The sequence below is a fragment of the Aspergillus campestris genome (assembly GCF_002847485.1).
Source record: "Aspergillus campestris IBT 28561 chromosome Unknown P168scaffold_4, whole genome shotgun sequence".
NCBI classification, from domain to species: domain Eukaryota; kingdom Fungi; phylum Ascomycota; class Eurotiomycetes; order Eurotiales; family Aspergillaceae; genus Aspergillus; species Aspergillus campestris.
The window spans coordinates 259,012-282,214 of record NW_020194339.1 but is presented as its reverse complement, the minus strand read 5'-3'; the positions used below and the strand labels follow the sequence as shown (position 1 = coordinate 282,214).

General features: G+C 56.9%; 6 protein-coding genes across 6 annotated transcripts; 2 read left to right on the top strand and 4 right to left on the bottom strand.

Moving 5' to 3' along the window:
* Nucleotides 1–2: 2 nt before the first annotated feature.
* P168DRAFT_250028 (autophagy-related protein 101) lies at nucleotides 3–1,526 on the bottom strand. Its single transcript, XM_024834198.1, has 3 exons — nucleotides 1,059–1,526; nucleotides 578–940; nucleotides 3–502 (listed from the first exon to the last, which is right to left on the bottom strand). Exons 1-3 carry the CDS (start codon nucleotides 1,135–1,137, stop codon nucleotides 315–317), a joined length of 630 nt encoding a protein of 209 aa, XP_024694016.1. The 5' UTR covers nucleotides 1,138–1,526; the 3' UTR covers nucleotides 3–314.
* A 591-nt stretch (nucleotides 1,527–2,117) lies between these two features.
* On the top strand, nucleotides 2,118–7,073 carry P168DRAFT_295881 (MFS transporter; the record flags this gene model as incomplete). The annotated part of the gene is made up of 14 exons (XM_024838074.1): nucleotides 2,118–2,275; nucleotides 2,341–2,696; nucleotides 2,792–3,188; nucleotides 3,244–3,685; nucleotides 5,060–5,184; nucleotides 5,251–5,365; nucleotides 5,433–5,478; nucleotides 5,536–5,628; nucleotides 5,688–5,717; nucleotides 5,774–6,130; nucleotides 6,191–6,239; nucleotides 6,347–6,398; nucleotides 6,439–6,760; nucleotides 6,829–7,073. The coding sequence occupies 14 exons, from the start codon at nucleotides 2,118–2,120 to the stop codon at nucleotides 7,071–7,073; spliced, it is 2,787 nt and encodes a 928-aa protein (XP_024694015.1).
* A 1,598-nt stretch (nucleotides 7,074–8,671) lies between these two features.
* On the top strand, nucleotides 8,672–10,474 carry P168DRAFT_265870 (DNA-directed RNA polymerase I subunit RPA49). Its single transcript, XM_024834938.1, has 3 exons — nucleotides 8,672–8,851; nucleotides 8,964–9,292; nucleotides 9,369–10,474. The coding sequence occupies exons 1-3, from the start codon at nucleotides 8,704–8,706 to the stop codon at nucleotides 10,383–10,385; spliced, it is 1,494 nt and encodes a 497-aa protein (XP_024694014.1). The 5' UTR covers nucleotides 8,672–8,703; the 3' UTR covers nucleotides 10,386–10,474.
* Nucleotides 10,475–10,664: 190 nt separating this feature from the next.
* Nucleotides 10,665–12,408, bottom strand: P168DRAFT_303220 (phosphatidylserine decarboxylase family protein; the record flags this gene model as incomplete). Its single annotated transcript, XM_024838728.1, has 3 exons — nucleotides 11,643–12,408; nucleotides 10,860–11,604; nucleotides 10,665–10,697 (listed from the first exon to the last, which is right to left on the bottom strand). The coding sequence occupies exons 1-3, from the start codon at nucleotides 12,293–12,295 to the stop codon at nucleotides 10,665–10,667; spliced, it is 1,431 nt and encodes a 476-aa protein (XP_024694013.1). The 5' UTR covers nucleotides 12,296–12,408.
* Nucleotides 12,409–13,796: 1,388 nt separating this feature from the next.
* Nucleotides 13,797–16,294, bottom strand: hemA (5-aminolevulinic acid synthase HemA). Its single transcript, XM_024836890.1, has 3 exons — nucleotides 15,653–16,294; nucleotides 15,483–15,590; nucleotides 13,797–15,408 (listed from the first exon to the last, which is right to left on the bottom strand). The coding sequence occupies exons 1-3, from the start codon at nucleotides 15,990–15,992 to the stop codon at nucleotides 14,018–14,020; spliced, it is 1,839 nt and encodes a 612-aa protein (XP_024694012.1). The 5' UTR covers nucleotides 15,993–16,294; the 3' UTR covers nucleotides 13,797–14,017.
* A 757-nt stretch (nucleotides 16,295–17,051) lies between these two features.
* ino80 (chromatin-remodeling ATPase INO80) lies at nucleotides 17,052–21,978 on the bottom strand. The gene is made up of 3 exons (XM_024832634.1): nucleotides 21,713–21,978; nucleotides 21,143–21,640; nucleotides 17,052–21,082 (listed from the first exon to the last, which is right to left on the bottom strand). Exons 2-3 carry the CDS (start codon nucleotides 21,614–21,616, stop codon nucleotides 17,192–17,194), a joined length of 4,365 nt encoding a protein of 1,454 aa, XP_024694011.1. The 5' UTR covers nucleotides 21,617–21,640; nucleotides 21,713–21,978; the 3' UTR covers nucleotides 17,052–17,191.
* Between the last annotated feature and the right edge of the window lie 1,225 nt (nucleotides 21,979–23,203).

Here is a 23,203-nt window from a genome sequence, read left to right as displayed (position 1 = left end):
GGGTGGATTTAAATTCTGGTAGTAGTATTCAGGACGTATGAGTAGTAATGTACAGGAAAAACCCGAGCTAGAAGACATAGATAAAATTGAACAGCAGCAAAAAGAGACGAGACAGGATATCGTAAAAGCGAGTTCTTTCTTTCTTTCTTTCTTTCTTTCTTTCTATATACCGACATCACGCTACACCGGGTACCGTAGCCCAGAGTAACAAGTCGGAGCAGGAGTAGGAATCAAACGCAATGATTGCTTCGCATAAGGTCATGAAAAGTCGTCAACAATGTAGGTGTGGATATATGGATGTATGTGGCTGATGATCAGTACAGCCCAAACCGGTTCTGCCAGCCGTCTGTGCGCGGGTTGACTACGACGCGGTAGGGGAAAGGGTTGGAGTCGCTGGTGGTGATGGGCGGGATGTGGTCTTTGTCGCGGTTGACGACGGTGAGGATCTTGAGGGCGGCTTTTTGGAGCATGTTTTCCATGGCTTTGCGGACTTTGGCGCGTTCTGTTGTTGACCTGTTAGCATATTTGCTGGGTCCACCCCTTGCTTGTAGCGCTGGGTAGATAGAATGGAGAATACCTGACTCTGTTCGCGGGGTCGCGATGGTCACATCCAAGTTCCACACCTCCCAGCAGACCTCTTCCTCGCCCTTCCCTGCTAACCCCCCAAACCATAACCCCGAGCGTCGCCGCTTCTTCTCGTAGAATTCGACGGCCATGCGGCCGCGCACGCCGCCTCCGCTTCCGCCACCGCCGGCGCCGGCGCCGTCGTGGGTACTCGCTGCGGAGGTGGCGTGTTGGCGGACGAGGGTGCTGATGCGCGAGTCGATGAGGGTTTCGAGGTCGACGTCGTTGATGACGGGGAGGGTAAAGTCTAGGACGTCGAAGGTTTTGGGACGGATGCAGGGGAAGTAGCGATGGAAGAAGATTAGGTTGAGGACGCCTGTGGGGGTCAGATCTGTCTATTGGCGGGGTGTCATAGCATAGGTATTGGGGGGGAGAGATAGGGAGGCGCGAAGGAGGAAGAAAGGAGGTTACGGTAAATAGGTAGGTGTAGGTACCTTTCAAAACATCTCGGACGGTGGTTTTATCGGCGAAGATCTCCAGGAAGTACTCTGGAGGGGTCCTGCGGGGCTCCATGGTTGGGGACAGGTAGGGACCCTGGGGCCAGGGGTCTCTGGGGAGGGAGAAGAAGGGTGGATATGGGGTGACCTGTTCTGAGGGCGGGTTATATAGCGAAAGGAAGGTATTTGAACAGGATAGAGGGCTGAAAGAGAAAAGATTGACTGGATGTTAAATGGAGGAACAAGGTGAAGATGAGGAGGAGCAAGGAGATTATTGGAGGAGTGGATTGCAATCTGGTCTATGATGACATAGAGGGGCTTATAGAGGACCCATCGCTGGATGGATAATGGATGATGGGGGGGGGGTTAGTCTGTTATACTAGACATCCATGAATGCATATTGAGAAGAGGATACGGACAAAGAGGAGAAGAGAGAGAGGGGGAGAGAATGAGGAGACAGAATGAGGAGACAGAGAATGAAAGAAAGAAGATTTGCCCCTCGTGAGAGATAAAAAGATAACGTAAGTTGATTGAGCGAAAGTGTCAGTAAGATAAGGTGTCGATGTATCGTTACCGTATCGATGCCTAAGGTGGCACTCGGCTCATCACCACGCATATGCTTCTTCGTGTATACTGCATCCTCGACATACTCGGTCTCGTCTCTCCACCCCAGATCTTTATACTTGGAGACTCTCTCGTCTGGAAGAAACTGAGCTTTGCGACGCTCAAACAATATTTGAATAAGATTCTCCACTGTGGTACCTAGGCTGTAGCCCCTACATGAGAGGTCCATGTTGATCAACTGGACTGATCAGTTTAGCCGAGGCCGCGCTGCCCCATTCATTCTTCCCCGACCAACCTCATCTCATCCGAGCTTCGTCTTTTCTTCTCCTTCTCCCTTCCATACTCCTTTCCCCCTTTTCGTCCTCCCATCTCATCGGATTGACTTCTACAAGACATCTATTTATAATATCTCTTCTCCGTCAGCAAAAAAATCCACTCGATCAGCTCTGATACATCCCATTCTGCAACGCCCCCCTCGATCTTGGCTCCGTCATGATTGGGGCCACCAGGCGCTGGTTCCGGCGCAATCGCAAGGGCCTCGCTATTGGCGCCGGCGTCATCGGAGCGGGCTATCTCGCCGGTCAATATGTCTTGAACAAGATCTCCGAGGCGCGAGAACGCATGAGCAGTGACCGAATCGCCCGGGAAAAGTGAGCGCCCTATTCTCTCCCAAACCACTCGAGTAACCCCCCATTCTGACCTGACCGTTGTTTAGTCTGCGACGTCGCTTCGAACAGAATCAGACCGATTGCACCTATACCGTCTTGGCTCTCCTGCCCACCGCGACCGAGGATATTTTGGAAGCGTTGCCCGTGGAGGACCTGACCAAGGAATTGCAGAAGAAACGGGCCGAGAGGCTGGCTCGGCTGAATGTCGGCGAAGGGACAGGCTCCTCTGATATGAGCTCCGTCGCGCCCAGCCTGCCCGAGGATGATCGACGGAGCTTGTCTAGCTTGCAGAGTGAAGGGTTCGTCCGGGCGAGCCAGTTAGGGGAGTCGGCTTTGGAAGGCGAAGGAGCGGCTCAGCCGAAGCGGAACAAAACCCAGCTCTGGAATGAAGTCAAGATTACTTGTATGCCACCCATTCCTGGTGATGCCTGGTGTATGGAAGGAGAATGGGAAAGGGACTGGGGACATAACGCCAGGATCGACGCTAACCAACTACAGCAATTACGCGCGCCTTTACTCTCATCTACACCCTCTCCCTGCTGACCATCTTCACCCGAATCCAACTCAACCTCCTCGGCCGTCGGAACTACCTGTCCAGCGTCATCTCTCTGGCCACGCCCCCGGCCGATACCCCGACGATTCGCCTGGAGGACCATGACGACGATGACCTCACGCAGACCTTGGGCAATGACTTTGAGACCAACCGGCGATATCTGGCGTTCAGCTGGTGGCTCTTGCACCGCGGCTGGAAGGAGCTTATGCAGGAGGTACAGGCGGCTGTGACCGAGGTCTTCGGCTCGCTCAACCCCCGGGAGGATATCGCGTTGCCGAAACTGTCGGAGCTGGCGCTGGAAGTCCGGAAACGGGTCGAGGGCAAGACCGAGGAGGAGCGAAAGTAGGTTTCCCCCACATTTGTATTCCTTGTATCGAGCATGGACTAATTTCGATAGGAGTCGGAAATGGCTGGCCTACCTGCTTCCCCCCCGCGAGGAGGAAGATCAGCTGTTGGAGGACTCGGGAGTTCTGGGGGTGACAGAACCAACCTCCGCCCAGACCACATCGGCCTTGCGCCACCTCATCGACGAGACGGCCGACCTGATCGAGTCTCCCACCTTCACGCGCGTCCTGACGCTCCTGAACAACGAGTCCTTTGAGACCTTGATCCGGCAGTGCACGGCGGACGCCTTCAAGACGTCCGCGTCCGAAACCGACCCCCGATCGTTCACCTCCGTGGCCACGGTGGTCCCCACGGTCGAGCCCCGGGCCAAGCTGGCGAACGTGCTGGCCGTGATGGCCCGCCAGGCCCATGTCATCGGGAACGGCACCAACCCGCCCAACCTTTACCTGGCGGCCATGGACCAAGGCGTGCGCGAGCTGGAGGCGTTTGCCGCGGTAGTCTACAGCTCGAATTTCGACCAGGAGCTGCTGGGGTCGGCAGCAAAGGCGGAGTCCCTGGGCGCGGAGCCTGCCGACGGGACCGGGTCCGACTCTGCATCGTACGTGGCGCCTGTCCTGGTCGATCGCGAGGAGATCGAGACGGCCGAGGAGGATGGGTACCATCATATCTCGTCCGGGGGTGACTCGACGTTTGAGCAGGCGTGGGGGAAGGCAGTTCATGAGCCACTGCCCGAGGGATCCGCCGCGTAGAGCATCAAGGCGTCGTCACCTTTATGTTATGACTTTTCTTTTTTCTTTGATTCTCTTCTTCTGTCGAAATCCTCTTCCTACCCTAGCATGTGTTTCTCAATCCCGGAGATTGGTATGACGATTAGAGGGTGACTGTTCTTATCTGTATGATATTCGGATCTATTCTGTGGAAGCCAAGTTATAGGAGCATCTGGATCTGTGGTGGGATCTCCCATCCACGTCCCGGGCCCGTCGACACGACAGCTGGACACCTTCCCCAGGCGATGTAGGGATTATCAGAGCCGTTGACGGAGATCAACACGAAATGAAGCTGGAGAGGCCCAGACCATGTGACAACGGGCATGTGACCGGACGGAGAGGGGATATATTACATAATCCGACCCACCGGTAACCGCCGCGTATTCCGGTATTGCTCGGTATTTGCGGGGAAATCTCGACTGTGGGTCGAACTTTCATCTGGAGTTGTCATCTAGATCGGACCGTTCGATATTAGAATTGAATAAACACGTACGGAGTATACAACGGCGATTCAAACCGAACATATCCACCAAAAGTCCTCGCACTAATTGCCGGGATCAGGCTAGCGAGTTGGGCTGCGAGAGCACCGGAGGACGCCGTGCGGAGACACGATGTCCAATGGTTGATAATAGTCCGCGAGGTTGCTTCAGGGATTGGGGGCCTTGAATGATGGCTGTCGGGGTTATTTTTGGCTGTACTTTTTTTTACCTTTTCTTCTCTCCTCTTCTGACGTTTCATTTGGTTTTCTTATCTTGTCGTTTGGCTTGGGTTGTTCCTGTTGTTCTATTCTTCCCCCCATTCTCTTCTCCGCTGTCAGGCTCTGCGTGGTTTGCTGTCAGCCTTCATCCTTGCTTCCGCCTTTCCCTCTACAGTTGAGTCATTTTCAGTCCAGGGCACCGGTCTATCGTGACATTCGCGCGTCTCCGGTTATAACCGCCAAAGATACCACCGAGACACGTACGGATTGAATCAAACGAACACCATGAAGTTCAAAGGTCTGTACAGAACCAGAACCTGTCTTGTCTGGGGTGAACACTGACTCGCACGGACTAATTAGAGCATATCGGCATCGACGATGAACCGGAGGAGAGCCAATTCCAGACGCAGACCCAACCCCCGGGTCTACCGCGTCTCACTCAGACCACGGAGCGCAGGCTCATGGCCAAGATCGACTGGCACCTGGTGCCCTGTCTGTGTGTCATGTACCTTTTGGCGTTCCTCGACCGGTATGAGCTGTCCTGGCTGTCTTGGCTCTTCTTTAGGATATGAATTGACCTCGGGGTGGCTACTAGGGTAAACATCAGCAACGCAGCGGTGCTCGGACTCCCAGAAGACCTGGGCATCGTCGAAGGAACCAAGTACAACACGGCGCTCACGATCTTCTTCGTCCCCTACGTGATCTTCGAGGCAGGTTTTGCTCGGCGCGACTGCCGCATGGACGGCGAGAGAGCAGGGCGCTAATGGGACTGTGAAGATTCCGTCGAATATTTTGCTGAAGAAGCTTAAGCCGCATGTGTGGTGTATGTTTGTTTGTCCTTTTTGATCGACGCAGGAGCTGACAGACAGATGCGTGGTAGTGTCGATGTGCATGTTCCTTTTTGGTCTCGTGACTATTTTCCAGGGTTTGGTTACCAGTTGGGGTGGTTTGATGACGACGCGTTGGTTTCTAGGTGCGATATGAAGCCCGTTGTCACAGTATATATAGCGCTGCTAACGCGTGGAATTGTAGGCATGTTTGAGACGGGCATGTTCCCGGGATGTATGTTCCGCCTTTCCCATGCTGGGTTCTAACCTAAAGTACTAAAATCGGCACAGGTTTCTATCTACTGGGAATGTGGTACAAGCGCAGCGAGGCCCAAAAGCGATTCACCTTCTTCTTCAGCTCCACGACGCTAGCCGGCGCCTTTGGGGGCCTGTTGGCCAGCGGACTTGGCAAAATGGGAGGTATTAGAGGATACAACGGCTGGCGGTGGGTGTTCATATTCGAGGGTCTTTTGACCTGCCTCGTCTCGTTTGCCTTGTTCTTCATGCTCCCTGACTTTCCCGAGGAGTCTAAGTGGCTTACTGACGAGGAGCGCGAGTTCCTCCGGGTCAAGCTGGCTGAGGATGTGGGTGATGCGGGGCATGAAACGGTATTGACCTGGCGTGGTGTGTTGAATGTATTCAAGGACTGTGAGTTTGGAAGGGAAGAAAGCGAGAGCTGTTGGGTGGTGCTAATTGGCAGCAGATAAGATCTTCATCGGGGGGTTGATGTATTTCGGGCAGATTGTTACAGCTTATGGTAAGCCTACTCATTCTATCAATACTTTCGAGTCAAGCCGTGGATGCCTCCGAGGCCCTATTGCTCTTGAAGGATATGGGAGAATACACCTGGCTAACACAACACAGGCTATGCGTTCTTCGCACCAACGATCATCAGGAACTTTGGCTACACCCGTACGTATGCGTTCGACTTGACTGATGCCATCACTAACCTCAAGCCAGCCATCATGACCCAGCTGTACTCGATTCCCCCATGGGCAGCAGCCTGGGGCTTCTCAATGCTCATCGCCATCCTGTCCGATAAGCTACGCCATCGGTTTGCATTCACCATCATTCCCATGTTAATCGCCATGGCGGGCTTCGCGATCCTGCTGAACGTGCACGGGATCGAAAACCGCCAGGTCCAATACGGGGCTCTGTTCATGATCACCTGCGGCTGCTACAGCGCCATGCCGGTGGTTGTCTGCTGGTTCGTCATGAACCTCGGAGGACACCGGCGGCGGGGTGTAGGTACGGCGTGGCAGATTGGATTCGGTAATGGTGAGTTTGACCATCTATCATTTTGACCGATAGTTATATACAGCAAGCATGTCCACTGACACTTGCAGTTGGGGGCATTATCGCGACGTATTCATTCTTGAAGAAGGACGACCCGTTGTACCGCAATGGCTACATCATCAGTGTGTCCTTCCTCAGCTTTTCGGCGGCATGCTGCATCTCGTATTTCGTGGCTATCTGGATGGAGAATCGGCGACGGGACCGGCTAGCGGCCAACGGGACGGCGCCTGAGGAGCAGGACCAGAACCAGGAGCTCCTTGGAGATATGGCTGTGAACTATCGCTATGCATATTAGTCTTGGATGGGTATACTGATGTTAGGGGATTATAATATAGATACTGGAAGGGATTACTCTACTGTATTGAGGATACTGATTGTCCTATAGTAGATATGTAGAGACTGAGTAAGAGATTATCGTACGACCGCACATTAAGCTAACTTTAAGCTTTAGCTCTAGAACAGCAACGTAATGGCACACGACACTCAATCATGGATACTACCTTGCTATACCCAACAAGCTCAGCATGGCTACATCACCACTCACCACACACAAACACATCCACAACACCACAATCAAAAATAAAAATAAATATCGAAAAAAAACAATAAAAATCAAACAATGAACTCAATGGAAATACAAAGAAACAGACCCAATCAGCGGTCCACACAGTACAATATCTACACCCCGCCGAACAACTCCCAGCACAGACCGGGTGGAGCCAACCCGTGATATCACCGGCTGACGTAATCACCACACTCGGTAAAGTGCCGCCCACGGGCCAATCAGCGCCCTCGCCGCACTAGCGAGCCCTTAGCGGCACTACTGGCTGAGTCAGCCACGGCGCACACAAGAAGCTCGCGGGCCTGCGTTCTCCGTCTTTCTTGCAACCATCCTTCTCCCTCATCATCGCAGAGTGAGTGCCTCTCCAGCCTATACTGGGCCGCTTCCCTTTCCATAAGGGATTGAGAGAAAGAGTATACTAACTACGATTAGAATCTACGAAGATGAGAGCCAAGTGGAGAAAGAAGCGCGTTCGTCGCCTCAAGCGTAAGAGAAGAAAGATGAGGGCCAGAAGGTGAGCTCAATCCAACCCAGCGGGAATGAATCAAAGAATGAAGAATGCTAACGATGCTACAGCAAGTAAATGACTCGCCCACTCCATCTCAGCTTCTCGTGCGAAAGCTCAGGTTGAACGCTGAACATGATACAATACCGACGACGTGACGACGTTTGAATGATCGTTTCTTGCTGCGTGCGTTGCTCCGGCCACTCCAACGGGGCCTATCTGGTCTTTTTTCTCTTTACTGTCGAATTCGGGGTCTTATCGTTCGACACCATACGATGATCCAATCCCTCGGGGCCCATTTTCAACGAGTTCGACTATCGACTATTTTTACGATCGGATTGTGAGACTTATGTCCTCTTTTTGTCTCGGAGTGGTACCAGTGTTTGGTGGGGTTGGAGGGGTCAGTGGATGGATGGTTTTTGCTGTTAATTCTCTGGTCCTTGAGTTTTTCGTACGGAACTGGTCAACTGTGATTCTGTGACTGGGTTTCTGACTTCGGTTGGGGGTCTGGGTGCAGAGTTATGGAGAGGTCCTTTGAGTGTTTATTTAAATCTACCCAATAACACAAAATCGTGAATACTCTATATATCTTCTTGTAGTTATCGTAGGAATAATGAGTAGTTCATGATGCAATTCATCATAAATAAGTATTGTGCGTGGAATGCCTTACCGTGCATACCTCAAAAGTGCCTAGGTCATAGTAGCATTGGCGTATCAGACACTCAGAACGCTCTCCGCCTTCCGAGCGGAGTCGGATTTTCCGCCCGGCAGTTTTTTGACATTTTTTTCTCCCGCCAAGCAACAATTCAACTCGACTCCTCCGTCCTTCTCACCCCAATCCACAAATCACCAGGCAAGATGGGCTCTGACAAGATCGAAAAGAAGCGCAAGCGCGCCTCAGATCGCCATGAGCGGCCCAGCAAGAAGACCGCGCTGGATCCGCGCGAGCTGCCTCCGCTGGCCGTGAGTGTGCTCAAGGATGATAGCGAGTTGGCGCCTGTTATCAGTATGTTCTTTTTTTTTTTTTTCTCCCAATTGGTTATAATGTGAAAGGTTGGCAGGAGAGGGGAAAGGAAAGGAGAAGAAAGAAGAAAAGAAAAAAATACTAACAATCAAAGCAACAACTCCCGGATTGAAAACCTCCGGAAACATCAACCTCAAACCCTACGTCAAGAACCGCGCCGCCCCCTCCTCTTCCTCCTCGCGGAACCAGGGCATCGTGTCGTCAGAGCTGCTGCTGCAATCGTCGGAGCACCCGAAGCTGGATTTCGTGGGGCGCGAGTCGAACGAGGATGCGGACTCCCAGCTGAAGCACTACGTTGCGGTGTTGGATGCTGAGAAGAAGACGTGGGAGTTTGTGGAGGTGCGGCGCATGGTGGTGAGGGGGGCTGTGAGGACGTTGAAGCATGTGGATGAGGAGGAGAGTGAGAGTGAGGATGAGATGGTGGTATGTTCCTTTCTCAGTGGTTGTTTCATGACATCCATTGCCCTCCTACCTCTAGAGAGAAAAACTAATGATGTAGAAAAACATCCGCGCTCAACGCACCGAACTCACCAACACCTTCGGCACGAAACAATCCCGCAAAGCGGCCCAGTCCATGGCTGAAAACGCCCAACTGTCCAACGCCCCCGCCGGCGCCGCAGTGGCCGCCGAAACGGCCATCCTGTCGGCCATGCCCACCGACTCTGCCACCGACCTGGCCTCCAAGGCAGCCGCCGTGCAGGCCCAGGTGCAAGCCGCCAAGCCCGTCCCGCAAGCCAACCTGGAGGCATCCCACCCGTCCGACGTGTACCCGATCGACAACCTCGTGCCGAACGGACTGGCCACGCTGCGCCAACTCCCCGGCCTCAAAGACTGGACCGGCAGCGTCAACGCCGGCGAGGCAGTGTCAACCACCTCGCGGTACGTGTCGCGACGCGTCGAAGCCGTCGTGCACTCCGGCAACACGACCCACCTGCAGCTCCTCCGCTTCATCTTCGTGCTCCTCGAGTTCGCGCGCTCGCTCCGCTCCGGCGGCCGCGACAGCGGACCGGGCAGCAAGCGACTGCCCACGCGCGACGACCTCCGCCGCGTCCTCTCCTCCTCCACCGGCGGCGCCACCGCCAAAGACGAAGACGAGACAACGCCCGCCACAGCAACCCTGCCCGACCCCATCATCGACGCGATCCGCCGCCGCTTCGCGCCCCAGGGGTCATCGATGTCCAAGAACGACGTCACGCTCCTGCACACGACCATCTGCGCGCTGTCCCTGCACATCCCTCCCCAGCCTGAGCGCGACGGCGGCGCCAGCACGCAGGGCGGCAACGCGTCCAACGAGCTGGCGACGGACCCGTCGGATCTGCGCGACGACCTGCGTCTGGACAACGCCAGCATCACGCAGTATTTCCGCGAGCTGGGCTGTCGCGTGGACAAGCCGCGGGAGTCGGAGTTCGCCAAGTGGGGGATTAAGGGCGGGAAGGCGGAGGCGGCCGCCAGACGCGTGGCGCGATTGAAGATTCCGGTTGAGTTTCCGAGGGTGAGTCGGGGTGGGAGGCGGTAGTCTTCTTACTTTCTTGAGTAAGAAGTAAGAAAGAGATAAGGAGAAGGGGGAGAAAAGTGGTTCTGGCGTTGAAGGTGCATGTGTATAGCTGTTTATAATTTATAGATTTGTTCTGTTGCGCTTGAGGGCAAGCTGTATCACTACTTTGATTCACACATGGTTTATAGTATAGAGGGAACGTCCTCGGCGTAGTCGAACGATACCACAGTGGTATCATCTACATTGACATAACTTTGTCTTCAAGAAACATTTCAAAGTGAGTTCAGTCTAGCTGGACATCTAACACTGATCCACAAACCCTAATATTGGATCCTATATCAAATCATATATAAAATCCCATATCCTACACTAATCCTATACTGAGTTCTATACCAAACTCTCTACCCAACCTAATCCTAAATCCCAACCCAAATATCAAATCCCAATCCAATCCTAACTCCAATCCAAAACCTTCCTCGCCAACCAAGAACCCACCCCCAAATTCACCGTCGCCGTCTCCGGAAACTCCGCCCTCGAATTAAACCCCAGCCTCTCAACCGCCCCCCTCTCAAAAACCAAACAATGCGTCGACCCACCCCCATGAAACGCCCCAACCACATCCCCCTTAGCAACAATCTCACCAACATCCGTCCCCGGCATCTCCCACTCACAAGTCGACACCTCCGACATCCCAACCGGCACGAAAGCAACAAGCCCGATCCCAGCTCCACCATACTTTCTATCCGTATCGATGACGAGGACGCCCCGCGCGGCGATATGCGTTATATACCGCTGGGATAGGTCCGGACCGGCGGGGTCGGGCCCGCTCGATCCCCCGAACCCAGACGCGGGGGTCTCGGCGTAGTATGTGCCTGGGAAGACGTTGCGGTACATGACTTTCCCTGTGACGGGGGCATTCCAGCAGTGGTAGGAGTCTGCGCTGAGGAAAGCCTGGTAGACGGCCCCGCCGATGAATTTGTTAACGTAGTATTTAACGTGGTGATCGTGCGTGGCGCCTAGCATGTCGTATAGCGAGTACGGGGCGTCCTTGAGCCAGAAGGTCGAGCGGCGGGAGATATCCGTGTCGAAGGCGAGGGGGAATGATTCGCAGGCGTTGACGACGGCGGCGTCGTCATCGACGGGGCGAATCCCGGGTTTGAATTTCCGCGTGAAGAACGCGTCCCAGTGCGGGTAGTTAAAGAAGTTCTGGGGGTGCCGGCGGCGGGGTGCTCGAAGAGGTCTGTGAAGCGTTTGGGGTCCATGCCGGGGGGGTTGGACTGGTTGGCTTTTTGTTCGAGTTGGGAGATGGCTTTTTGGGAGCCCCAGCCTGCGGCGATGAGGGCTTTGTTGCCTCCGGCTGGATCGGAGGTTTCTGCGTTGGGGTCTTGGAGGAAGGCGTTCCAGTAGGAGAGGATTTCTTTGAGGTGGGTGTTGACGCGCGGGTCGAGGAAGAATTGGCGGCCGCTGGGGGTGCCCATGGGCCAGTCGAGGATGATGTTGAAGGGGAAGCCGATGAGGCCGCTGGGGATGTTGGAGTCTTCGGCCTCGTTGAGGAAGTACTCGGGGACTTGGGTGAGGAGGGTGGAGAAGAGGTAGAGCATTGTTTTGTAGCTGCGGACTTGCTTCTTGAGGGTGGTGGGGTCCCTGTCGTAGGGTGCCTTTTGGGGGATCTCGTCGAACATGGAGATTGCCAGCATGTAGAGGGTGGAGTCGTTTTCGATCAGCTCTTGGAAGGCTTTGACTGGGTTGGGGGAGGCGCCTAGTTTGGGGGGGATCTCGGCTTTGGTCTTGTCGAGGAGGTGCGAGAGCCAGGCGCGGCGGAGGTGCATGTTCTCTGGCATCCAGTGGCCGTGGCTGTGGAGGGTGCTTCCTGTTGCCATGCCTGCGGGGATGGATTGGGTATAGGTGGGGTGGTAGATTATTGTTTGCATTGTATTATTTTGGTGGATTGATGGTTAGGATGGATTAGGGTTGGGACTGATATGGATGATATGGTACTAGATAGATATCTTAGGAGAGGAACAAGATTTCCTGTAGTAAACCCTTTCAAGAAAAGATAAATTATCCACCAGAAGGCTTTATACACTGATTCTATCTCCCAGATGAGGTGATCAATGACATCTACACTGATCCAGATATCTTCACGTTTCACAGAACCAAACTTGCCATGTTGATGACAGCCACACCATCTACTACATTGTACGGCAGATATTGCCCTTGATACCCTGCAAGTTACATACCACCCACATCGTGAGTCAAATACTAGTAGACCTGTATGATACTGACGTGGTAGTCTGATATAAATGTAGATAGGTATAGATGTGTCATGCTGTTTTCCACCCACTTTCAATTGACAGCTGCAGAACAATATCTAGGCTGAATGTCAAATTGAATTGAGTATGAATCCCATCCCCATTTCTATAAATACAAATCAAGATGACAGTTGAATAAAACTGTTCTTCTATAAAAGTGTCTCAAGACTCATGAAGAAATCTGAGAGAACATCTCCACAAGGCGAGGTCTGCGAGACTACAACCACTTGATAGTGATCATTTACCTGCCCTATTCTCAAATCCTATCATTTCCATTGCGATCATCAGTGAATTACGTGGTTCCCATTGCAGTTTGTATAACTGAGTATTCTCAATTCCCGCATTGAGCAGACTATCAACGTACCATCGCGAAGCACCACAATGGATTGTCTTCCTCTCTGACAAGACAGACCTACCAAGCTATATCACTACTATAGACTTCAACATCCCACGTCCCAACCCAACTAGCATAGACAACCAACATCAACATGCTCTTCTTCGCTTCTCTTCTACTGTTCTTCATCGCAGCGAGAGCGCATCCCATCCGTTCGACGGCGCTTATCTTGATTGGGTTCTCCTAGTGAAATAAGTATGTATCCTTATCTACGTACCACCGACTCAAGACACTCTACACCTACTACCAGGTAACCTACCTACCTACTGCCTGCTACCTGCTACCTACCTACCCACCGACCCACCTAGCTAGCGACCCAAAAGGCCCAAAAAGGTGTAAATGACAACCCCCGAGACAAACGGCAAACAATAAGCCCGCCTGGTTGGTTGCTTCTTGGTTTCACGGCTTGTGCTCATCATCTGGGTTGTTCAAGGTAAGCCCTACCGAGGTTAGCTATGGAGTACCTATGGGGTACTAACTACTCTGTGATGTAGGTACTAGGTAGTGCAAGCTATTTGATTGATGACTTGCCTGGTTGTTTGTCTGTCTGTCTGTCTGTCTGTCTGTCTGTCAGCCTGTCAGTGCCTGCATCTGTCCTCCCTCCTGTATAGAATCCGGTCTAGCACTGTACTCCCATATAGGCTGCACATGTATTCCGTATTCCACACAGAACACCAAGTAAAAACTACTACAAATCAACACTACATATAACAAAAGTTGAGTATGTAAATCAAGTCAATCATGATATCAATTAATTAATTACAAGAACCCAATCCTCGGTAAAGACAGTCCGGTTCCGCACTTTCCCCACCCATCATCTATCACACTAATGCCACATACACAGTGATGCCAGACAGACAGGAATGAATAGAAAATATCTAATCATGCAGATGCAATATATACCTCGCATGAGAAAATAAGTTTAGTTGAACTCAGTACAGTTTAACCTAAGCAGCCACGCCCACAGCCGAGGCGATACCCGCAGCCGCAGGACTGACGGGAGCGCCGCCGGTTTGCATGCGGGGGATAGACGCCGGAGCGGGAGTCTCGCGCGCGAGAGCAGCGTCGACCGTCTCGTGCGGCTGCAGGCCCAGCTGGGTGTTATCCCAGATCGGGGCGTTCGCAGCTTCAGCGCCGGGGACGCCGACGCCGACGAAGCCGCCCTGGGCGGCCCAGTCGCTGGTGCGGCGGATGCCGAGGTCGCGCCAGACGGAGCGGACGGCCGAGACGAGGTGGTCGCGGTGTTCCTGGACGTGGCCGGGGGTCGGGGTGATGCGGAGGCGCTCCTCGCCGCGGGGCACGGTCGGGTAGTTGATGGCTTGGACGTAGATGCCGTGTTGGTCGAGGAGGCGGTCGGAGGCTTGCTTGGCGAGCTCGGCGTCGCCGACGAGGAGGGGCACGATGTGCGAGGGGTTCGGGATGACGGGGATGTCGTGCGCGCTGAGGGAGGCCTTGACGGCGCGGGTGTGCAGCTGCTGCAGGACACGGTCGCCCTGGTGGCGGGCTTGGTAGCGGATGGCGGCGTCGGCGCCGGCCATGGTGGCGGGGGGCAGGGAGGTGGTGAAGATGAAGCCCGGGGCCAGCGAGCGGATGGTGTCGACTAGGGCGGCGGAACCGGCGATGTAGCCGCCGACGCAGCCGTAGGCCTTGCCCAGGGTGCCGGTGATGATGTCGATGCGGTCCATGATGGTGCCGCGGGTGGAGAGGGGGTTGGGGGTGTCCTGCGAGGCGTAGACCTCGTAGTCGAGGTGCTCGGCGACGCCGGCGCCGTGCGGGCCGTACATGCCGACGGCGTGGACTTCGTCGAGGAAGGTGATGGCGCCGTACTGGTCGGCTAGGTCACAGATGCGCTCGATCGGGGCGATGGAGCCGCACATGCTGTAGACGGACTCGAAGGCGATGATCTTGGGGACGTGGGCGGGCAGGGAGGCCAGCTTGGCCTCGAGATCGGCCATGTCGTTGTGCCGGAAGACCATCTTGCGGGCGCCCGAGTGGCGGATGCCCTGGATCATGGAGGCGTGGTTTAGGGAGTCGGACAGGATGACGCAGTCGGGCATCTTGCTGCCGAGGGTAGCCAGCGTCGCGTCGTTGGCGACGTAGCACGAGCTGAAGACGAGGGCGCCGTCCTTGCCGTGCAGCCGGGCCAGGGTGTTCTCCAAGCCCACGGCGTGCTGGTTGTGGCCGGAGATGTTGCGGGTGCCGCCGGCGCCGGCACCGTAGGTGTCGAGGGTGCGGTGCATAGTGTCCAGGACCTCGGGGTTGCGTCCCATGCCTAGGTAGTCGTTGGAGCACCAGACGGTCACGCGCTCCTCGGGGGAGGCCGTGTGGGCGCGGGGAACTCGCGGGCCAGTCGATTGATGTTGTTGAAGTAGCGGTACGACTTGTCCTGGTGTTTCTTCTCCAACTCGCCACGGTAGAAGGCGCCATAATCGAAGCGGGCGGTTGCGGGGGCCTGCGGACGGGGGCCGGCACCGACGTTGAGACCGGGGGAGGGGTTGGGACGGGTATACTTGGGTTGTTCTGGTTGAATTAGCATTGCCACTTCATTATGGTCCCACTACGGGAGTAAATAGAAAACTCACCAGCCCGAGCCTCCTCCTTCTTGTAAACCCCCTGACTCAAATTCGCCCCGGGACCGGCAGTAGCATGCAAATCCCTCCGGGGCTGAGTGCGCACGTTCCGTCCCGGGACGCCCGCAGCGGCGGAAGTAAAGCGCTTCGCGCCAGCCAAGCGGGCACTCTGGACAGCGAGAGCCTTGCTCATGACGGGGCAGCGACGGGCCAGAACCTGCAGGTTGGACATGGTGCCGCCGCCGGGGCTGGCGGTGGGCCGGGTGGCCGTTGCGAGGGTCCGGAGGGCGCCGGGGGAGGTGCGCTTGAGGAAAGGGCACATGGCGCGGGATTGTTGGAGGAGGGACTCCATTGTTTGGTAGGAAAGGTGCAATTCGGGATAGAGAGAGATAGGGAGGGATAGAGAGAGTAGGAAAGACGAAGAGAAGAGAGAGAGAGAGAGAGAGCGAGAGATCAGGGAAAAAGTGGAGAGATGATCAATGGCCTTAAGTTTCAGGATGGTATAGGATTACCTAAGGGGAAAAAACCAGGCGGTGGGGGACGCTAGGCCCAAAGAGGGAAAGCGGTCTCCGGCTGATGATTAGATGGATTGTGATTGGTGGACCCTTCTGGCCGTACAAGATCTTATTTTCTCTTCATAAAATTGTGCACTTCTATATGGAGATATAAGTATCGATTAAAACAGTTAGATGTATTGGAATATGTATATGTATTAAGATATAGTCGTTCAAAAATAAGAAAATCGATGAATCGCCACTACCGACAGCCGACCGCGACCCGGATCGATTGCCGTCGCCGAGGCGTCGCTTGTGATGATGGCCTGACTCCCTAGGCCCACCGCGGCATCTTGCCCCGTTGGGATCCGGTGGGATCCGTATCCGTATCCGGCCTCGATGCTGCTACTACTACTACTACTACTACTACTAATATCACTACTACTACGAATGCTACCACAGGGTGGACAGGTCAATGTGTAGGCATGTAGTCATACAGCAACATATATCACTTCGAGATCCCTCATCTCCTCATACACATGCAGAATCAGAGCAACAATGAATCAATCCACAATCCACAATCCACTACTCAACAGAAGAGAACCCCATCTTCCCATCCCCGGGCAATGCTCCGTGGCAACGCGCCATGTATGCCTTCTGCTGTTGATACAAAGTAGCACGAATCGCCACCATTCGAGAAATCGACGTAGATGAAATTAAGCGCCAAAAGGGAAACACAACGTCAAGAGATAAAAAGTAAAATAGTATAAAAATCATAGAATGAGAAAGAGAGGAATGAAGAAGGGAAAATGAGAGAGAGAAAAGGGAAGGAAAAATGAGGGTAAAGAAGATCAGGCCAATCCTCCATCCCCATCGATCAGTCGCAGTCGTTCCTTGGTCGTTTTGGCTCGCTTCGAGGAACCCTTGCCTGTCCCTCCGCGGCCGCGTTTGGGCACGGGCGTCGACGACGGCGTGCCCACCGTCTCTGACACCGGCGTCACCGCACCTGACGGCTTCGCGCTGGCATCGTCGAAGTTGCCTTCGCCTGTACAAATGATCAGTCTGTATACTTGCAATGCGGAAAGATGGGAAAGGAAAACCCACCCTCGTGGTACAGTTCGTCCATCGTCACGTCCTTCTTCCGCTTCTGCGCCGCCTTCTTGCCAGCCTTGGCCGCTCCAAACACCTCGCCCCGGTCCAGCGCCTCCTTCTCCTTTTGCTCGATGAGCTCCGCCTGCTCGTCGTCCGCCAGCCACAGCGCAATGTCCTTGGTCCGGCTCTCGCGGTTCCGCGTGTTGAAATCCACGCCGCCCGCCGCGCCGCCCGAGATCACCACCCGCTGCACCTCCTCCTTCTGCAGCGCCCGCTTGCGGATCCGCTCCTCGATCGTGCCCCGCGTGATCAGCCGGTACACCGTCACCTGCCGCGTCTGGCCCAGTCGGTGCGCCCGGTCCATCGCCTGCGAGTCGATCGTCGGGTTCCAGTCCGAGTCGTAGAAGATCACCGTGTCGGCCGCCGTCAGGTTGATGCCCAGACCACCCGCCCGCGTCGACAGCAGAAAGACGAAGATGTCGGACCGCTGCTGGAAGTCCGCCACCGTGTCGCGCCGGTCCTCCAGCTTCGTGCTGCCGTCCAGCCGGCAGTACTTGTAGTTGCGGTACGTCAGGTACTCCTCCATGAGGTCGATCATCCGCGTCATCTGGAAGTAGAGCAGCACCCGGTGCCCGCCCGCCTTCAGCTCCCGCAGCAGCTCGTCCAGCTTGGCCAACTTGCCCGAGTCCGTGACGAACCGCCGCATCGACGGCACCTCGATGTGCGTGTAGCGGCCCTTGGTCGACAGCGGCGCCGGCAGCATCGGCGCCACCGCGTAGGGGGCCGGGTCCACCCGCTGCTCCAGGATCTGCGCCTCCACCTCGCGCGATGGCGTGCTGTAGAGCGCGTGCCGGACGGAGATGGGGAACAGGAGGCGGTCCCGCATCTCCTGCTGGGTCGCGCTGCTGGACGACGAGAGGACGATCGGCGGCGCCGAGGCCGCCGGACTGGCGCACGGCTCGATGGTGCCGAGGCCCTCGCGGGCAAAGCTCGACTGGGACACGGACATGAGGGCCCCCATGCACCCCTCGGGGAGGATCTCCTGCACGGCGCGGGGGTCGTTCCGCTCGACGATGTTGAAGAGCGTGTGGGGAAGGAGGGTGGTGGCGGTGGTCTCGTCCGCCTCGTCCGCGTCGTAGGCAATCTGCAGGCGGGCCAAGCGGTCGTGATGGTGGTGGGGGGGCTGGCCCCGGCGGCGGACGGCGCGCTCAAACACGCCGAGCCGCGCGAGCGTGGCCGCCTCGCCCACGGAGGTGTCCGCAAACCGCAGAAACGCAAACGCGCCGTCCTCCGCCACGCTCTGCCGGATGTGCTCGGGGGCGAAGACGTTCATCAGGTGGGCCAGGTACCGGCCCCGGAACCCGGCGTGCACGTTGTCGGGGCCGGCGACGTCCAGCCGCCCCGCCGAGCTGCACAGGAGCCGCGGGAGCGGGTATTCGATGAGGTTGCGCGTCGAGTACCCGACGTCGACAAAGGACCCCTCCCGGACGAACGACGCGGTCTCGGCGAAGAAGGCGGTGGAGAAGGGTGACTTGGTCTCGGCGCGCTCGAACAGGTCCGGGTGGTTGCAGACCTTGCGGAACTGCATCACGAGGTTCATCAGGGTGGTGCTGTCGGCCTCGTCGCCCACCGCGGCCTTCTCGATCAGGTCCATGATGCTGACGCGGTTCCGCAGGTTGGTGTAGTAGGCCCTCTGGCGGTAGGTGAGGTCGCAGAAGATGTCCTTCTCGACCTTGTCGCCGAGCTCCTGCTGCACGTGTTTCTTGACACGGCGCAGCATGAAGGGCTTGAGGATCATGTGGAGCCGCTTCAGCTGGTCCTCGTTCAGCTTGGTGTTGCTCTGGGCGTGGGACTCGATGTCCTTGGAGAACCACTCGCTGAACTCGTCGTGCGAGTCGAACAGCGTGGGCATGATGAAGTGGAGCAGGGCCCACAGCTCCTGCATGTTGTTCTGGATCGGCGTCCCCGTCAGGAGGAGCCGGTTCCGGCAGGAGAAGCCCAGCAGGTTCTTCCACCGGGAGCTCTGGGAGGACTTGATGGCCTGGGCCTCGTCCAGGATCATGTACTGCCACTTCACCTTTTGGAAGTACTGCGCGTCCAGCACGACCAGCTGGTACGAGGTCACCAGCACGTGGAACTCGGACTCCTTGGTGTAGGTGATGTGCTTGCGGTCCCAGAACTTGCGGAGGATCTTGCGGTCCTTGGCTGATCCCCAGTACGGCAGGACCTTGATGTTGGGCACGAACTTGGTGATCTCCTGCTGCCAGTTGTGCAGGGTCGACGCCGGGGCGATGACGAGGAAGGGGCCCCAGATGTTGTGGACCTCGGCCAGGTACGCCATCACGGAGATGGACTGGATCGTCTTGCCCAGGCCCATCTCGTCGGCCAGGATGCCGTTGATGCCTTGCTCGTACAGGTTGACGAGCCAGTTCAGGCCCTTGAGCTGGTACTCCTTCAGCTTGGCGTTGAGCATGTTCGGCTGCGAGATCTCGATGTCTCCGAGACTGGTGGGGTTCTGGAAGTTCAACTCGCCCTCGTCCATCGTCGCCATCGGATCCTGCTCGTTGAAGGCCCGCGCCCGGTCCTGGGCCTGCTGGACGGCGTTCTGCGCGTTGGCCCGCGCCGCGGCCTGTAGGGCGGACTCGTCCTCGGCGTCAAAATCGAGATCCTCGAAACTGGTGACCTGGCCCTCTGGTCCGGACGGGGCGCCAGCACCAGCACCAGCACCGGCGGCGCCACTGCCGCCGCTCTCCCCAGCCGTCTCGCCCTCCGCGTCGTCGACGCCCTGGATCTTGCGCCCGATGAAATGGGAGTACAGCTCGGTCTGGGAGATGAGGAAGTTGAGCTTGCGGCGCTGGCGGTTGGCCTCGCGCTCGGCCTCGGCCTTCTTGGCCGACTCGATCTCCTGTTTCTCGGCGAGACGGCGGAGGTCGCGCTCCTCGCGCTCGTTGCGCTTCCAGAAGGACATCATCTCGCGCATGGTGCGCTTGGCGCGGGCCTGGGTGTCCTTCATGCTCTTGTTGGTGCGTTCCTGCCACTTGCGGGATTGCTTGCTGGCCAACTGGGCGGTCTTGCGCAGGTTCTCCTGGCGGGTGCTGAGGGAGATGGCCTTGACCCGGTAGACCTTGGGGATGTCCTTGCGGGCGATGTCGCGCCAGATCTGTTCGTAGATCTGATTGTAACCCTTGGTCTCGTAGGCGGAGACGGGCACAGGGGTGGATTCCTTCGAGAGGCCGCCCTTGGCTTCCTTCTTGAGCGCGTCCTTGCGAGGGGCGGCGGCAGCGGCGGCAGCGGCTTCCTTGGGCGCGAGCGGCAGGGGTTCGTCGTTCTCCATGGCGGCGTAGGCGGCCTCGGCGGCATCCTTCTCGGCTTGCTTCTGCTCCTTGGACTTCTTGGGTCGGCTAGAGTTTCCGCTGCGGCCGGACTTGCGGCGAGACGGGGAACTGCGGCCGATGTGGAAAGAGCTGGTGGTGCCGCCCTCGAGGTTGGGGGCCAGCGGAGTGACCTCGCCGATCTCCTCGGGAGCCGTGACGCCCTCCAGGGCGCGTTTGGTGGTCTTGATCTTCCGCTGGGCGCGCTCAGCCTCGCGCAGGAATTTGGCCTTCTCGGCGGAGTCTTGGGCCTTGTGGGCCTTGCGCTCCGCCTCCAGCTTCTTCTGCATCTCCAGGCGCACCGTGTTCTCCCGCCGGCGCTTGCGCTGCATGTCCTTCTTGCGCTCCTTCTCGTCCTGGACCTCCTTAGCCTGGACCTCGGCGATGACGGAGGATTCGTTGGCGAGGCGGAACCGGTCCATGCCCAGGGCGGCTTGCTTTTCAAAGGTTTTGCCCAGCCGGACCAGGAAATCGTGGCGACGGCGCTGTAGCGTGGTCAATTGGTGTCGTGTACATATAAGGTCCTGTCTTCGTCAATCACGTACCTTGCGTCGGATATTCTCGGCCTTCTCGGCCCCAAAGGCACGCTTCTTGCCCTTGAGGGTGTAGCGTTCCTGTTCGGCCTCGAACCCGGGGCTCTCGACGTCACTCTTGTCCGCATGGTCGATGTCGGCCAAGGCACGGTTCACCGCTTCCATGTCACGTTCGGAGAGCATCTTGCGGGGCCGGGTGGGGTAGGTAATGTGGGATCCCGGCGCGCCGTTGGTCGCGGCGGCATCGGCCGCCTTCTTGTCGGCGTTCCGGCGGCGGCGCTCCGCGGGGGTCTTCTTCTCCGGCCGGGGCGCCGGGGTGGTTTCCACCTCTTTGACCGCCGGGGGTGTCGCGGCCGCGGCGGGAGTGGGGGGCGCCGGCGCCGGCGCGGGGGCGGTCGCCTGCGGGGCGGTGTCGGGGAGCGGGGAGGGCCTCTTGGGTGGGGAACGTTCCTCCGCCGGACCGGACAGGATGCTGGCGAACGACATCGGATCGGCGGCTCGGGCGGGTTTCTGCAGGGACACGAGGGTTAGGTCCTGGGGTCTCAAAAGGGCGCGTCCCGTGGACGAGGGGGTTGGTCCTACCGTTTCCTTTGGGGGGGAGGCGCGTCGGGGTTCTCGCACGATGGCGGACGGGTACCCGGCGACGGCGGGACCGCCCACGGGGTACGGCGAGTCGGCCTCCCGCTTGGGCGAGAGGTAGCCGTCGAGTCGACCGGATGGATGATGATTGCGGGAGGGCGAGTGGTGGCCGTAGGCGGAGTTCGCCGGTAGGGAGGAACCGGAGTAGGGTCGCGGCAGGGGAAACTGCGGCGTGCCCGAGGCCGAATGGGAGGAGTACGATGCCGCCGGATCGGAGGGATGGGAGCCGGCGCCGTTCAACGGGGGCAGGGTGCCGGGCAAGGGAGACGGCGCATGGGCGTAGTGCGGGCTCCGAGACAGCGAGGCGGGCTGGGCCGGGGGGAAGGCCGGCGGGGTCTGGGGGGATGCTGGGGATATTCATTGTTGGGATAGTAGGCGCGGTTCTTGTTGGAGGGCGAATAGGCCGGATACCGGGATTGCGAGGTCGGGGACTGGGGGTTGTACGGCGGAGCGCCCGACATGGTGACCGCGAACGCCGGGCACGCGGCGACGAACGGAGATGGACGATTCGCGATCGAGGATGGAGACGGCGGTTAATGGGATGACGGGGGATCGGAAAGGCGTACGATCCGTCAGGGTACACCGGCGCCAGCCATGCGCGAGACGAATGGGGGAGGATGGAACGTCAGCGACCACGCGTGATCGCAGGACACGGGTTCGATCTTTGGAATCTTTCTGCCGGGGGGTTAATTCACGGTTCGGAGTGGAGAAGGGGGTGTCATGAACATAAACAGGAGGAGAAGACGAAGATGAGGAGGTGATGGGGCGATGAGGGGATCCAGGATCCGGTGGGTAGAAAGGACGAAAGAAATGGAGAGGTGGGAAGTTTGGAAGGGGCGAAAAGGAAGCAGCGAACGGAGGATCGTCGGCGGTCGATCTCTCTCTTCTGATGGGAGGATGAAAGGACTACCACTGGAGGGAATTTCCGAGAATGATGAATTGACACGACTTACCAGTACACCGTCCGATCGATGGAGGATTGAGTCGAAGGACGTGAAGCCCGTCAGCGACGCGCAGTCGGTCGGTTGGAGGAGTTACCGGATTGGGAGGCAAGATGAGAGCAGAGGGAGAAAGATTTGGGGGATGAAGGAGGAGGTGAAGGAAGGGGATTATGATGCAGGAGAGGAAGAAGAGGATGCAGATGGGCAAGATGGGGGGAAGAAAAAAGGAGGAAAGAAAGAACGACAACGTGAAGTGGAGAGAGGAAGAAGAAGAAGAAGATTGAATGATGATTCTGGGTCAGTAGAAAGAAGAGAAGTGAGAGTGAGGTTCATCGTGTACGGTACGGTCATCACCATAGTATCCAGGGGTATGTTATGTAGATTACGGTATCTGGGGTATGGAGACAACGTGCCATAGATTACTCGTATCGTCAACCTGAGGCATCCTCTTCTTCCTCTCTCTCTCTATATACTCTCTCTCTCTCTCTCTCTC

Bases quoted from the DNA above. Each gene is read 5' to 3' on its own strand.
- P168DRAFT_250028 (XM_024834198.1), bottom strand. From the start codon at position 1,137: ATGGAGCCCCGCAGGACCCCTCCAGAGTACTTCCTGGAGATCTTCGCC. The intron at 941-1,058 runs GTACCTACACCT...TGACCCCCACAG, and splicing joins CGTCCGAGATGTTTTGAAAG to GCGTCCTCAACCTAATCTTC. The intron at 503-577 runs GTATTCTCCATT...GGTCAACAACAG, and splicing joins GACCCCGCGAACAGAGTCAG to AACGCGCCAAAGTCCGCAAA.
- P168DRAFT_265870 (XM_024834938.1), top strand. From the start codon at position 8,704: ATGGGCTCTGACAAGATCGAAAAGAAGCGCAAGCGCGCCTCAGATCGC. The intron at 8,852-8,963 runs GTATGTTCTTTT...TAACAATCAAAG, and splicing joins CGAGTTGGCGCCTGTTATCA to CAACAACTCCCGGATTGAAA. The intron at 9,293-9,368 runs GTATGTTCCTTT...CTAATGATGTAG, and splicing joins AGAGTGAGGATGAGATGGTG to AAAAACATCCGCGCTCAACG.
- hemA (XM_024836890.1), bottom strand. From the start codon at position 15,992: ATGGAGTCCCTCCTCCAACAATCCCGCGCCATGTGCCCTTTCCTCAAG. The intron at 15,591-15,652 runs GTGAGTTTTCTA...TAATTCAACCAG, and splicing joins GAAGGAGGAGGCTCGGGCTG to AACAACCCAAGTATACCCGT. The intron at 15,409-15,482 runs GTGGCGAGTTGG...CTGGCCCGCGAG, and splicing joins CGATTATGGCGCCTTCTACC to TTCCCCGCGCCCACACGGCC.
- ino80 (XM_024832634.1), bottom strand. From the start codon at position 21,616: ATGTCGTTCGCCAGCATCCTGTCCGGTCCGGCGGAGGAACGTTCCCCA. The intron at 21,083-21,142 runs GTACGTGATTGA...ACCACGCTACAG, and splicing joins CCGAGAATATCCGACGCAAG to CGCCGTCGCCACGATTTCCT.